This window comes from Anomaloglossus baeobatrachus, chromosome 6, assembly GCF_048569485.1.
Source record: "Anomaloglossus baeobatrachus isolate aAnoBae1 chromosome 6, aAnoBae1.hap1, whole genome shotgun sequence".
In the NCBI taxonomy this organism is placed as follows: Eukaryota; Metazoa; Chordata; class Amphibia; order Anura; family Aromobatidae; genus Anomaloglossus; species Anomaloglossus baeobatrachus.
Genome location: NC_134358.1, coordinates 69,293,789 through 69,308,886, shown reverse-complemented (window position 1 = coordinate 69,308,886; position 15,098 = coordinate 69,293,789). Strand labels below are relative to the sequence as shown.

Sequence of the window (15,098 nt, the reverse complement as noted above, 5' to 3'; positions counted from 1 at the left end):
TTCTCCCTTGAAAGCTTGGTGGAGCTAAGAAAGAGTAGCCATCTTGTAAAATGGGGGCTCCGTTTACTCTTCTTTAGAATGTCTTCACCTTAAAGGCTTATAAATATAGATCGAGTATTTTAAGGCATATGCATTTTTTGCTCTTCTTCCGGGATCTGTCATTGTGATGGAACACCCCCTATAGCCATTAGATGGTCCCCCTGAAATTGGTGGGCTTGGCCAACATTCACCTGATTGTTTGTGGCCAGCTTTAGACTTTGGATGGTCATGGAGGTTGTAGTGTATGCTAAGGGTTTTAGCCTGTGTTTCTTTTTTTTTCTGGCCAACCAGGTTATGTTCCCACTTTGCAGATTTTCTGCACCTAAAACTGCATCTCTTGGCAAGAAAAACACTGGGGAAAAAATATGCGTTTTTGCGCCGCCTTTAGTTTTTTTAAAAAATTGAGATAGCGGAAAACGCTGGGAAAAAGTAAGGAACAATTGACATGTCAATTATTTGATGCAAATTTTTTCTGCACCAAAATCTCCAAGGAAGAAAATCCGCAACGTGGGCACAGCACTTCAGGATTCTCATAAACGTTGCTGGGATGTGTTTGTCCTTGCTGTATTGATTAAAAGCTGCAAAAAGAAATGCATGAAACAATGTGAAAAAAATCTGTTTGCAGTTAACACGACATCCAAAAATAAAGTTAAGAACTTACCATAGGTTTACTTACTTTTTAGGCCACGTGCCCATAGTTAGTATTTGTTGACTTTTTTACCTCAGAATTTCTGGAACAATGAGAGGAAAAGTATAATAGAAACATGGGCACCGCTTGGGATTTTTCACCCAGTCCTGGTTTTGACTTACAAATACTGAGGTAAAAAAATCTACGTGTGAATGTGGCCTTATAGTGTATCCAATTTCCGAGGTCAATCTCGAAGATTCGTTGAGAAATGAAGGGGCACCGGGCTTAGCTGAGCCATCCAGGCCTTGGTTTTAGAAATCTTCGGGTTCCTCCATCTAAATCGCCCTCTCTCTGGGCTACTGACATGTTACTATGACATCTCTATCTTTTTTCTTAATTATAAGTACACTTTAAGACTCTCATGGTGACTGAAGACGAAGTAGAAGGTGCCAATACCTGATCCGATGAGTTTTGTGAAGTCATGTCTGTCCCGCGTGATATTTTTCTCAGTGTTTTCTTATATCAGTACTATATTGTCTTCACGTCTTTAAGTCTCCAGTTTACTGTAGTCTGTTTTCCTTATGCTTCTCATATTTTATCAACTAAAAAAAACTTTACTTTTCTGTCTTTTCACCCCCCCCCTTCCCTTTCCCCCCTGTTTTGTGTGCAAACATTATCTGCCAATTGGCTGACAGTGTTTTTACATCCAAAATGCAAAGCAGACAGATGGGCGCCTCGGGGAAGAACATGACTAAAAGTACCAGCATCGGAGGGGATATGTATACATTGGAGAAGAACGATGGCAGCCAGTCCGACACAGCAGTGGGCACAGTGGGTGCTGGCAATAAGAAGAGGAGATCCAGCATCGGCGCCAAAATGGTGGCTATTGTTGGCCTCTCACGGAAAAGCCGAAGTACCTCACAGCTCAGCCAAACAGGTAGGGCCTACATATTTTTTTCCTTTTTTCATACAAAAATTGTTTTGCAACTTTTTTTGTTTACAGTGCAGTTATAGACTTATGGTTCATAATTACCGGTGGATCGTTGGAGAGGTCAAGGTCTCTTCTATGAAGGGGCACATCTCCTGTTCTTCAGTTGCTCTCCGCATGTATCTGTCCCCAGGGTTGGCATTGGATTATTCAAGTGCACTTATTAATATGGCCATATCTAGATTTGTACCTCACAATTCTCTAAATACGCTTCTATGGACGAGTGTATAGAAACAAATTTAGTGATCCCTCATCTATCGCGGGAGTTACCTTCTAGAGTCAACCGCGATAGGTGAAAATCTGCGAAGTAGCGGAGTTATATTTACTTTATTATTTACCATTTTTTTGGATTATGAGACACACTTTTCCTCAAAACAATTTGGGAGGAAAATGAGGGGTGCGTCTCATAAGCCGAATGTAGCTTACCAGGGAGGTAATGGTGACAGGAGGCAGGGGCAATACTGCAGGCTGTGGACTTTGCTGTTCTGCGGGCGGTGAGGCAGGGGGCCATTGTGAAAAATTTCGGTAGTGTGGGCTTCAAATAATGGCGCCCGGGGTTGTCACGTGCACAGATGAAGCTCTTGGCTCAAGATCTCATCTGTACACGTGCCGCCTCCAGCCCATTGATCTCCAAGCAGCGGACTTAAGGAAAATGGCCTCCAGAGGTGGCGCGTGCACAGATGAGATCTTGGCTCATCATTGAGCCAATAGATCAATCCAAGCATGTGCCGACTACGGGTGCCATTTCTTTGAATCCCGTAGCACCAACAGTTTCTGAATGTTCCTGCCTCACAGTGCCTGCAGAGAGCATCCGCGAGACCTGCCGCACCGCCTGCAGCATCTCCCGGCTCCATCACCGCCCCTGCCTCCTGTAACCCTGCTCCACCACCGCTGCTCCCCCCCTCCTTCAGTAAGACACCACTGGATTATAAAATGGACCCCATATCTTTTTTTTAATTTTTGTTTTCTAAATTTAGGCTATGTCTTATAATTTGGTGCATCTTATCAAACAAAAAATACAGTTGTTCTTTAAAAATCCACAATACAGTAAAGCCACAATAAGTGAACTACGATATTAGCGAAGGACGACTGTATAGTAAATAATTTCCCTCGTCCACAGTTGTGGACCAATTTCATTGTAAAAAGGAAAAATAAAGTCACACATTGGACTTGTTCTCTTTGTAAAGTAATTGAACCAAATTAAAAGTTACTACAGTGAATTATTTCCAAATGACCACCTCTATGCGAAGACCACCCCTTATCCAGACCAGATTTTCTGTTCCACCAAATATTATACATACTACTAGTCATCCTGAAGAAGACCACCCCTATTGAAGACCACCCCTATTGAAGACCACTTTTGAATACAATCTAGAGTATTAATCTCAAAGGGTTCACTGTGATCTGTTTTTTATTTCTTGATAGTTGAAGTGTTATTCCTCTGTTGTTGGTTACACTAAAAGCAAAACTTGAAAGCTGAATGAAGGAAAAAAATTACATTTTAAGTAATTAATTGTGTGAATTTGATTGAATTTAAAGCAAAGCTGTCATTGAGATTTTATACACAGTATGTATAAGTGCTTTAATGTTGATTGCATTTTTACCATTTTTGTACAAATCTGTTTTGAATTTTTTGTTAAGGAGTTGTAAGTGCAGTGGGCGGGTATAGCCTGGCAACTCTCCTGCCTCTCCCCCTATTCCCGCCCACTGCCTGCCTCCTATCTTGGATTGACAGGTCACTCACGTGTCAGTGTGCCCACTACACTTACAGCTCTCCTGCCTCTCCCCCTATTCCCGCCCACTGCCTGCCTCCTATCTTGGATTGACAGGTCACTCATGTGTCAGTGTGCACACTACACCAACAACTCTCCTACCTCTTTAACTATACCCCGCTCACTGCCTGCCTCCTGTCCTGGATTGACAGGTCACTCATGTGTCGGTGTGCACACTACACTAACAGCTCTCCTGCCTCTCTCTCTATTCCCGCACACTGCCTGCCTCCTGTCTTGGATTGACAGGTCACTCATGTGTCAGTGCGCACACTACACTTACAGCTCTCCTGCCTCTCTCTCTATTCCCGCACACTGCCTGCCTCCTGTCTTGGATTGACAGGCCACTCATGTGTCAGTGCGCACACTACACTTACAGCTCTCCTGCCTCTCTCTCTATTCCCGCACACTGCCTGCCTCCTGTCTTGGATTGACAGGTCACTCATGTGTCAGTTCGCACACTACACTAACAGCTCTCCTGCCTCTCTCTCTATTCCCGCACACTGCCTGCCTCCTGTCTTGGATTGACAGGTCACTCATGTGTCAGTGCGCACACTACACTTACAGCTCTCCTGCCTCTCTCTCTATTCCCGCACACTGCCTGCCTCCTGTCTTGGATTGACAGGCCACTCATGTGTCAGTGCGCACACTACACTTACAGCTCTCCTGCCTCTCTCTCTATTCCCGCACACTGCCTGCCTCCTGTCTTGGATTGACAGGTCACTCATGTGTCAGTGCGCACACTACACTTACAGCTCTCCTGCCTCTCTCTCTATTCCCGCACACTGCCTGCCTCCTGTCTTGGATTGACAGGTCACTCATGTGTCAGTGCGCACACTACACTTACAGCTCTCCTGCCTCTCTCTCTATTCCCGCACACTGCCTGCCTCCTGTCTTGGATTGACAGGTCACTCATGTGTCAGTGCGCACACTACACTTACAGCTCTCCTGCCTCTCTCTCTATTCCCGCACACTGCCTGCCTCCTGTCTTGGATTGACAGGTCACTCATGTGTCAGTGCGCACACTACACTTACAGCTCTCCTGCCTCTCTCTCTATTCCCGCACACTGCCTGCCTCCTGTCTTGGATTGACAGGTCACTCATGTGTCAGTGCGCACACTACACTTACAGCTCTCCTGCCTCTCTCTCTATTCCCGCACACTGCCTGCTTCCTGTCTTGGATTGACAGGCCACTCATGTGTCAGTGCGCACACTACACTTACAGCTCTCCTGCCTCTCTCTCTATTCCCGCACACTGCCTGCCTCCTGTCTTGGATTGACAGGTCACTCATGTGTCAGTGTGCACACTACACTTACAGCTCTCCTGCCTCTCTCTCTATTCCCGCACACTGCCTGCCTCCTGTCTTGGATTGACAGGTCACTCATGTGTCAGTGCACACACTACACTTACAACTCTCCTGCCTCTTCCCCTATTCCCGCCCACTGCCTGGACTGACAGGTCACTAAAACATGATTGACTTAATAGTCAGACACAGGAGGTGGGCAGAGAATAGGGAGCGAGGACAGCAGACCTGTAAGTGCAGTATGCTCACTGAAACATGAGTGACCTGTCAATCCAAGACAGAAGGCAGCAAGTGGGCAGGGAATGGAGAGAAATACAGCGGAGCTGTCGTGCAGGCCCCACCCAATGCACTTGGAACTCATAAGCATACAATTTCTACTATGGATTTCTGTAAAACAGCAAAACAAATTTATACAAGAAAGGAAAGAATTTAAACAACAGTAAAATGCCTTTACATGCATGTCATTAGCTTTGGGTATTAAATCCTGATGACAGGTTCCCTTTAAGCACACAGTAATGCTTAATGCTGTTAACATTGAAGACCTCAATCTTATATTATGTTGATTGTATGCTTTTTATGCAATGTTTGCTTTTTATAATCCTTGATAATAATCCGGAGTTAAGACATCAGCTGAATCTGTGTAGAGGCTTGGCACCATTTGTTTATTTCCCTGCAGCGCCACCACAGGCAAAGGGAAGCATTACACAGTCACAAATGTTTTACTTCCTCCAGATACTCTTTGCAGCTGTTCTTGAATCTGACTAATGGGTTTTGGATCTGGAGGTACACCAGACAACCTTCTTCAGGTTTCCCTTACAATGCTGTTACTGCTCAGTTAGAATCAATCTATTTCTACGGTTTTTTTCGCTAGTAATCAGCAATTACGAACTATAATCAAATGGGTTTCCCGCTAATATATTTTTTTTTTAGCCAATAGGTTTTGAAGGATATAAATCAAAAACAGTGATTCCCCCTGCTTCAACAGCTTAACACCGCTGCTTCCGGTCCGGTCATTGTTTACAGTCTGCAGTGATGACGTCAGGTGACCGCTGCTGCCAAACACTGGTTTCAGTGGCTCTGCTAATTTAGATAGCATAAGTCCCTAAGCCCAGTTATTTGTTGTCCAATGGGAGAAAAGGAGTTATACCTTGTTTTGCTCTAAAACGTTTGGCCCGGAAGATTCGATTTTGGGGGAGACCTGGCTGCAGAAATGATGTTCTCTCTCCCTTATATTCTTTTGAGCAGATTTGCTTGGCATTTCCCATAACTCCCATAGAGTATAATGAGAAGCCAACAATTCCTCTGTGTAAAGTTTTTTTTAGGGTCACTGTTGTATCTCTTAAAGAATTTATGATCCATAGACATGCTCCCTGACCCTTTCTCTGTGGGCGGTATTATCTTGTAAAATATACTTTCATTTAAAAAGCACCATTAAATGTTACGTCTAGAATATATTTCTCCTTAAAAAGCAGTAATAACATTGTACATGACAGTGATCATTATCACAACTGCACAAGGGACTATTCCAGACACTCTTGTATAATGAACCAGTGATATAATGTGCCTTCACCCCCCTCCAACCCCACCCTTTCCCAAATAACATGTCAGTCATAAAGGGAAGGCAATACAAACAAATGCATCAGCTAAGCAGGTGATATGGTGCCAGAAACCGCAGTGCGCGTGTCCCCTCCATGTGACGGTCCAAAATGGAAGGGAGCACAAACAAATGCATCAACTAAGCAGGTGATGCGGTACCAATAACCACAGTGTGCATGTTTCCTCCATGTGACTGTCCAAAACGGAAGGCAACCCAAACAAATGAATCAGCTAATCAGGTGATACGGTACACAAAACCACAGTTTTCGGGTCCCATCCGTGTAACAGTCCAAAACGGAAGGCAACACAAACAAACAAATGCATCAACTAAGAAGGTGATATGGTGCCAAAACCCACAGTGCGTGTGTCCCCTCCATGTGATGGTCCAAAACAGAAAGCAATACAAACAAATGCATCAACTAAGCAGCGGATACGGTGTAAAAAACCACAGTGCGCGTGTCCCCTCCATGTGACGGTCAAAACAGAAGGCAACACAAACAAATGCATCAACTAAAGAACAGGGAGGACAAAACAGAGTGTAATGCAAAATAACATAAGCATACCCATGGTCCCATGGTTTGGGGTCTTCTCCAGGGGGACCTCTCTGCTGCCGCTCACAGGCTGTGCTTGGACCATGGGTATGCTTTTCCTGTATTAGGCTCTTGCTGCCCATTGTCTGTTACTCTCCATGTCTGACCTGCTGGTCAGTGTGTCTGCAACTTGTCATATATGATGCAAATTCTATGCATAAAATTGATTTTATCATCTGTGCCATGTGTATCACGGGATGTGTTTGACACATACTCAGTATGGGGCATTCACCTTGTGCATTTGCTATGATTTTTGCCCTTTTCTCTGTATTGGTAGTTACTACACATCTGCCTCATTGTAATTTTTTTATAAGCACTCCATATTTATACTGTCATTTCACAGTTGCAAATTGACACTGTATGTGTATGTTATACGGTTTTCATACACCACTTGTTACACACATGCCTCTGATTTTGCCGCTGATCCTCCTCTGTGCCAGTCCTTTCTTGTATAATAAATATTGTTATTTTGCATTACACTCTGTTTTGTCCTCCCTGTTCTTTATATGTCTAGAGTGTGCCATGTAGGAAGGGTTATCATGCTATCCTTTCCCTACCTCTATATTGTGGCTTTTTGCTTTCAAATGCATCAACTAAGCAGGCGATACGGTGCCAAATATCACAGTGCGTGTCCTCTCCATGTGACGTCCAAAACGGAAGGCAACACAAACAAATACATCAACTAAAGCCCACTTTACACGTTGCAATTAGTTGTACAATCGCATTTGCGATGTGACACGCCCAGGTTGCATACGGGATCTTATGAGATTGCACGTAGGTCGTTCATTTGCTGTCACACGTGCGTTAGTAGTCTATGTTAAATTGATCAATTTTGTGTGCGATCCTTTAGATCATGTGTTCTGTGACGTATGCATTGGGAACTTTTTTTTTTTTTTTTTTAATTTACTTGCCAAGCGTGTGTAATGTGTAGGGATGCGTTTTTACTATGTCATCTGCCATTCAGCTCTGCTACATGCCCGCTGACAGCAGACACAGACAGCCATGCAGCAGAGCTGAATGGCAGATGACAGCAGACACAGACAGCCATGTAGCAGAGCTGAATGGCAGATGACAGCAGACACAGACAGCCATGCAGCAGAGCTGAATGGCAGATGACAGCAGACACAGACAGAGCCGCACTGTCAGAATGAACTCGGGTGAACTTCACCCGACTTCATGGTCATGCTGCGGCTCTGTCTGTGTCGCGTCCTGATTAGCGGTCACCTGTGAAGGGCTCACCGGTGACCGCTAATCTCCTAAGTGACTGAAGTTAGCAGCCCTCTCTCATATACTCACCAATCCCCGATCCCCGGCACTGCACGGCGTTCACACTGCTCCGGCGGCTTTTACTGTTTTGAAAAAGCCGGCCGCCCATTAAACAATTTCGTATTCCCTGCTTTCCCCGCCCACCGGCGCCTATGATTGGTTACAGTGAGACACGCCCCCACGCTGAGTGACAGGTGTCACACTGCACCCAATCACAGCAGCCGGTGGGCGTGTCTATACTGTGTAGTGAAATAAATAATTAAATAATTAAAAAAAACTGCGTGCGGTCCCCCCCAATTTTAAAACCAGCCAGATAAAGCCATACGGCTGAAGGCTGGTATTCTCAGGATGGGGAGCTCCACGTTATGGGGAGCCCCCCAGCCTAACAATATCAGCCAACAGCCGCCCAGAATTGCCGCATACATTATATGCGACAGTTCTGGGACTGTACCCGGCTCTTCCCGATTTGCCCTGGTGCGTTGGCAAATCGGGGTAATAAGGAGTTATTGGCAGCCCATAGCTGCCAATAAGTCCTAGATTAATCATGTCAGGCGTCTATGAGACACCTTCCATGATTAATCTGTAAATTACAGTAAATAAACACACACACACCCGAAAAAATCCTTTATTAGAAATAAAAAACACAAACATATACCCTGGTTAACCACTTTAATCAGCCCCAAAAAGCCCTCCATGTCCGGCGTAATCCAGGATGCTCCAGCGTCGCTTCCAGCGCTGCTGCATGGAGGTGACCGGAGCTGCAGCAGACACAGCCGCTCCGGTCACCTCCACCCAGCTAATGAAGACAGCCGTGCGATCAGCTGAGCTGTCAGTGAGGTTACCCGCTGTCACTGGATCCAGCGGTGGCCGCGGGTAACCTCAGTGACAGCTCAGCTGATCGCACGGCTGTCTTCATTAGCTGTGTGGAGGTGACCGGAGCGGCTGTGTCTGCTGCAGCTCCAGTCACCTCCATGCAGCAGCGCTGGAAGCGACGCTGGAGCATCCTGGATTACGCCGGATATGGAGGGCTTTTTGGGGCTGATTAAAGTGGTTAACCAGGGTATATGTTTGTGTTTTTTATTTCTAATAAAGGATTTTTTTCGGGTGTGTGTGTGTTTATTTACTGTAATTTACAGATTAATCATGGAAGGTGTCTCATAGACGCCTGACATGATTAATCTAGGACTTATTGGCAGCTATGGGCTGCCAATAACTCCTTATTACCCCGATTTGCCAACGCACCAGGGCAAATCGGGAAGGGCCGGGTACAGTCCCAGAACTGTCGCATATAATGTATGCGGCAATTCTGGGCGGCTGTTGGCTGATATTGTTAGGCTGGGGGGCTCCCCATAACGTGGAGCTCCCCATCCTGAGAATACCAGCCTTCAGCCGTATGGCTTCATCTGGCTGGTTTTAAAATTGGGGGGGACCGCACACCGTTTTTTTAAATTATTTAATTATTTATTTCACTACACAGTATAGACACGCCCACCGGCTGCTGTGATTGGGTGCAGTGTGACATCTGTCACTCAGCGTGGGGGCGTGTCTCACTGTAACCAATCATAGGCGCCGGTGGGCGGGGAAAGCAGGGAATACGAGATTGTTTAATGGGCGGCCGGCTTTTTCAAAACAGTAAAAGCCGCCGGAGCAGTGTGAACGCCGTGCAGCGCCGGGGATCGGTGAGTATATGAGAGAGGGGGGTAGACTGACATGGACAGAGAGTGAGGGACAGAGATAGTGACCGACTGACAGAGATTAGTGAATGACAGACATTGTGAGGCGCTTCAGAACGCAGCTTTTCAGCTGCACTCTGAAGCGGACCTTTTTTAAGCTGCGGTGCAGAGCGCACACCTGCGCACATAGCCTCAGACATCAAAATTGTATGAGGGATGTCATACGTTACAATTGACTAGGTTTGTGCAACAAAACGCTCAATTCTAGAGAATGATACGATGTGTTTGCGATCAACGGTTTTGCGTTCAATCCTGATCGCACGTAGCTGTCACACGCAGACACCTCACAAACGATGCCGGATGTGCGTCACTTACAACTTGACCTCAACGACCGATTGTGAGATATATTGAAGCGTGTGTAGCAGGCTTTAGAAGGTGATATGGTGCCAAAACCCACAGTGTGTGTGTCCCCTCCATGTGACAGTCCAATAGTATCGAAAAGGGGTCATCATGTTCTTGTCCCATGATGATTGAGCTTGGAGCTTTGTAGACGTGAAGGACCATGAAAGTAGATGTATGTATTGTGATTTGTAGCCAAAACTAGGCTTAGGGGTGGACTATGGCCACATATCCCAATAGAAGACGCAGTCATACCCTGACCCTGTTGGTACGTCGGGGGCCCTGATTGCCTTTTTACACCTCACAGGACATTGATGAAATATTTATACTTGAAGACAAGTTTTCAAAGTTTAAACTGGGGCCCAATTGCCTTTAGTTCCCCATGAATGAGCTATATAGTCCTGCTCAATTTACAGCTACATGCATGTTTCTAAAGTCACATTACTGATCAGACCGACGCAGCATAGCGGGGGATACCGTTGCCTTGACACTCCAATTTTGGCCAGTTTATGATACCAGTCGTCTGATGAAGGCCACCTGGTGGCTGAAACGTCACATGTTTTAAACTATTTGGAATAATTTATATGAAAATTAACCCTTGAGAGTGCCTTGTACGTATCTGACTGACTTACGGTTTGGAAACCAGCAAGTGCACCTCGATATACCTCCACTATATTGGCTGTGCCTTATCCTTTTACAAACATTTCTGATCGGAGGCTGACGGGACCACTCAGGACCTGGACTATTTGGGGGAGCTCTTGGTGGGACCACAGAGATACAGGTGGTTTATGGGGTCTCACAGACATTACCTCCTGGAAAAAATGTACAGATCAGGTTGGTCTGTAATGGATCGAATATTAACATACTGAGCAGGTACAGTCAAATTGGACAACTATTGTTGACTTTTCAATTGGTTCCTATTATTCACAGTGATGAAGCTAAATGAATGGGCACGGTCTCCCGGCCACCAGGGTTACCTTAGCCTAAATTTTCCAAACCATCAGACACAGATTTATTCTCACAGCTCTAATTTGCTGAGTAAAGCAAAGAAATTACATCAGATTTTATATTTTTGTGTACTCCATGCCAATAAAAATCATAAAACAATGAAAGGTTAAATAGTTACTTTAGTGTCGGCCCTCGGTCCCACACACATTAACAGAGCTGGGAATTGGGGGTTTGTTGCATAATCAAACTGGATGCACGAGCAAAGCTTCATTATTTCAGGAGCTGCGCTCTCGTTATATTTATATAGAATAGAAATGTGTCCTATTTTCTGTCTCCTTATACTCAGGGAAGACTGTGACATTGGATGATGGGATTGTTCCTATATGTCATATGATATGTGTATACACAGCTCGGCGGTTTGTCCCATGTCACCTATGTTTTTTTCCGCGGGCTCGGTGAATTGTGAAATTAAAATCTGAGCTTTTTGTTACCCTTATAATGTCCAACATTGTGCTTCCACCGCTGCCCCATTTTTTATTGATTGGCTGCCATGCTGCCAATCACTGAGCTCAACTGCTTGTGCCGTCTGCTGAACTCAGTGATTGACTGCAGCGCTCTAGGAGTAATGTCACCACTGCTGCCAATCAACAAAACCAGCGCGAGCGGTCTAGACACAGCGTTGGACCCAAAGAGGGTAAATAAAGCTCAGTTTCTTATTTTATACATCACCTAGTTTGTGTGCTAAAAATAGAGACATCCCCTTTAATAAATAATTTTCATTTCTTTGTACCCTTTACAAACAATCCGTTAAGCAACATAAAATAAATAATCACCTGGACGAATTTATTACCAAATACAGTAAATAGTGTCAAGATGTCACACTAAGCCAGTCCTCCTGCTCTCTAGATAGGCAGCACTGCTCTCATGGTGACTACGGAATAGCTGGGACCCAGGGCTTCTAAGCTGGCCCTAAAGTTAGGGGGCCCTGTGCTTCCGTATCCTCAGGGATATTCTTAATAGTGAAAAGGCCTGAGCCTCCTTCCTGGCTCTGCTCCTGACCAGTCCTGATCTTATTCCCTTCTCCCCCTCGCCCCAGGGAGAATGGGACAGGAGTGTGTTAAAAACCACCTAAAGAGACAGACAGGCGAAGCTAAAATTCTGTTACGTAGCATGCACACATGTATCAGACAATAAGATATTCAGGAGGAAAACAAGAGAAGGAAGGAGGCAACAAGACAGCTAAGCTCCACAACCGCTCCAAGCAAAAGCAACACTTTCACCAGGAAGTCAAGGACACCAAAGGTCACAGACCAACGCAGGATAACCTATAGCTGGCATGGGTAGAAGATTTCATCCAGCATAAATAGGAGGGGAGCAGATGTGATTAGCCACCCCACCACATGTGATTACAGGAGTCTAACAAGCAGACTAGGAGAGATTACCTCTTCGTAACCTGACTATGATTCAGCATACAGCAGGTCAATGGCTGTGTCTGCCTGTGTTGATCCCAGACACCAGAGAAACCATCGGGCGGAGTGTCAGAATCTGCAGTGTGAACAGAGCTCAACGTCGCCATGAGAGTCGGTGAAATTTGTGCAAAACTCCGTGTGACAACTGCTCACATGTTTGGAAATAAAAGCAGGTGATTCACAAAAGTGTATTTGGGAAAGTGCAAAGCAAAAGGAGGATTCCAAATATTTTTGCTCCTTCTGCGATATCACCTCATTAAATTGGGTCCTTGGAAATAGATTGTCACTTTAATACAGAGGAGCGCCTAAATGGAATCTGTCATCAGGTTTTTGCCATGAAATCTGATAGCAGGATGATGTAGAGACAAAGACCCTGATCCCAGCGATGTGTCACTTACTGGGCTGCTTGGTGCAGTTTGATAGAATCCCTGTTTTGTCTAATGTAGATGTAGCAGCGATAAGAGTTTGCGGCTGTGTATAACCCCACTCCACTGATTGATAGCTTCCTGTGTTTAAGATTATGGCTCTCTTTATAGATTCAAAGGAGCCCCTTACATTTTTGATGGTTAATAAATAAGACTCACCTCAATGCAACTGTCACCCTAGGTACGGGGAAGTACCAAGCAAGCGGCAAAAGGTAAAGGAAGGGGACCCCTGATCTAGGGAAGAGGGAGACGGTGACCCCTGACCAAACCTACAGCTGGTCCCTGGGGTCCCTCACCACCCTAAATAGGCTACACACCTATGTGCCGAGCCGGATACCTGACCCTAGTATCCCTAGTGCTGGGCCCTAAATAGGGAACGGGTGGGATGAGCTATTCATCAACCCCACTAAACGCTAAAGACACAAGGAGGATACATGGGGGGAAAAGCATGAACTACTTATCCACAGATGACTCAGGCAGGAGGTCAGCAAGCTTCAGCAACGGTACTACAAATTAGAGCAAGCCACCTGCTTGCAACCAGATCTAGAATGAACTGAATAATATCCCCAGCACCAGTCCAGGGCAGAAGGGAATATTTAAGCACCAAGAGATTACTGATAATCAGCAGCTGGGTGGAAGGTAAGCTCCTGTTGGGTCCAAAAGGGGAGAGATGGAAAACTACCTATTATAATGAATACTAACAGCATAAACAATAGAAAGTCAGGGAGCATTTTGCGTAGCCAAGCGCTGTGACCTTTTATTACCACAAACCACATGACTATCTGTCACCTGTGACAGCAATATGCACTTTTTTGGAGTTAAGGTGTGAAATGTTATGATGTGGAAGATAATTTTTAGGTGCAAATGTGTCTATTGAGCTCTGTATATTCTCCCTTCTCTAGAAGTTTAAGGGGCCTGTCTGATGTGAGCTGAAACGTCACATAGTTCACAACTGTGTTTTTGGCAATTCAGGGATATTTTAGAGAAAAATGCATAGAATATAGAGGGGTCTCACTGGCTAAAAATGTGACATCTGTCATTGGTTCCGCGAGGATTTTTGCTGCTTTTTTGATGTCATTTGTCTACAGTACAGTTAGTTGCATTCAACACAAAAGCAACAAAAACTCAGCGGTTGTGTTTTTTTTCCAGCATTTTTGCACTTTCTCATTGCTTTCAAAAATGCTCCAAAAATGCTGTAAGAATTGACATGCTGCTTTCTTCAAAAACGCAGTCACAAAAAAAAAGCAATTGTGTCCATGAGATTTCTGAAATATTATAGCTTTTGCTGGTACTGTAAAAAACTGCTTTTAGTTTGTGAAAAACACATGAATAAAAAGCTGCAAAAAATAAACGCAACGTGTGAACATGGCCTTGAGAAGAACCATTTGTGGGTAGGTGTTGAGTAAACCCTGCCTCCTTAAGGCCCCGTCACACGCAACGACGTATCTAACGATATATCGCCGGGGTCACGGATTCCGTGACGCACATCCGGCATCGTTAGCGATGTCGTTGCGTGTGACCCCAACGAGCGGCCGTTAACGATGGAAAATACTCACCAAATCGTCCATCGTTGACACGTCGTTTATTTTCAAAAAATCATTGATTATTGAGGATGGAGGTTGTTCGTCGTTCCCGAGGCAGCACACATCGCTACATGTGACACCGCGGGAACGACGAACTACAGCTTACCTGCGGCCGCCGGCAATGAGGAAGGAAGGAGGTGGGCGGGATGTTACGGCCGCTCATCTCCGCCCCTCCGCTTCTATTGGACGGCCGTTTAGTGACGCCGTTGTGATGCCGCACGAACCGGCCCCTTAGAAAGGAGGCGGTTCACCGGCCACAGTGACGTTGCTAGCAGGTAAGTCCGTGTGACGGCGCCGAACGAAATTTTGCGCCACAGACAGCGATTTGCCCGTGACTCACAAACGACGAGGGCGGGTACCCACGCTAGCGATATCACTGCATGTGACGGGGCCTTTAGACCTAGGACATCCCTGAATTTGC

General features: G+C 45.4%; 1 protein-coding gene across 50 annotated transcripts in view; it reads left to right on the top strand.

The window, feature by feature from the left end:
- RIMS2 (regulating synaptic membrane exocytosis 2) overlaps nt 1-15,098 on the top strand; it is a 990,720-nt gene that overhangs the window by 878,683 nt on the left and 96,939 nt on the right. For 39 of the 50 annotated variants that reach the window (XM_075352970.1, XM_075352974.1, XM_075352971.1 and 36 more), the window contains one exon: nt 1,387-1,604. In XM_075352970.1, coding sequence (XP_075209085.1) covers nt 1,387-1,604 — 218 coding nt within the window. Of the gene's footprint in view, nt 1-1,362; nt 1,605-15,098 lie in introns of all 50 variants that reach the window. The other 11 variants (XM_075353016.1, XM_075353017.1, XM_075352996.1 and 8 more) reach the window with 1 other exon arrangement.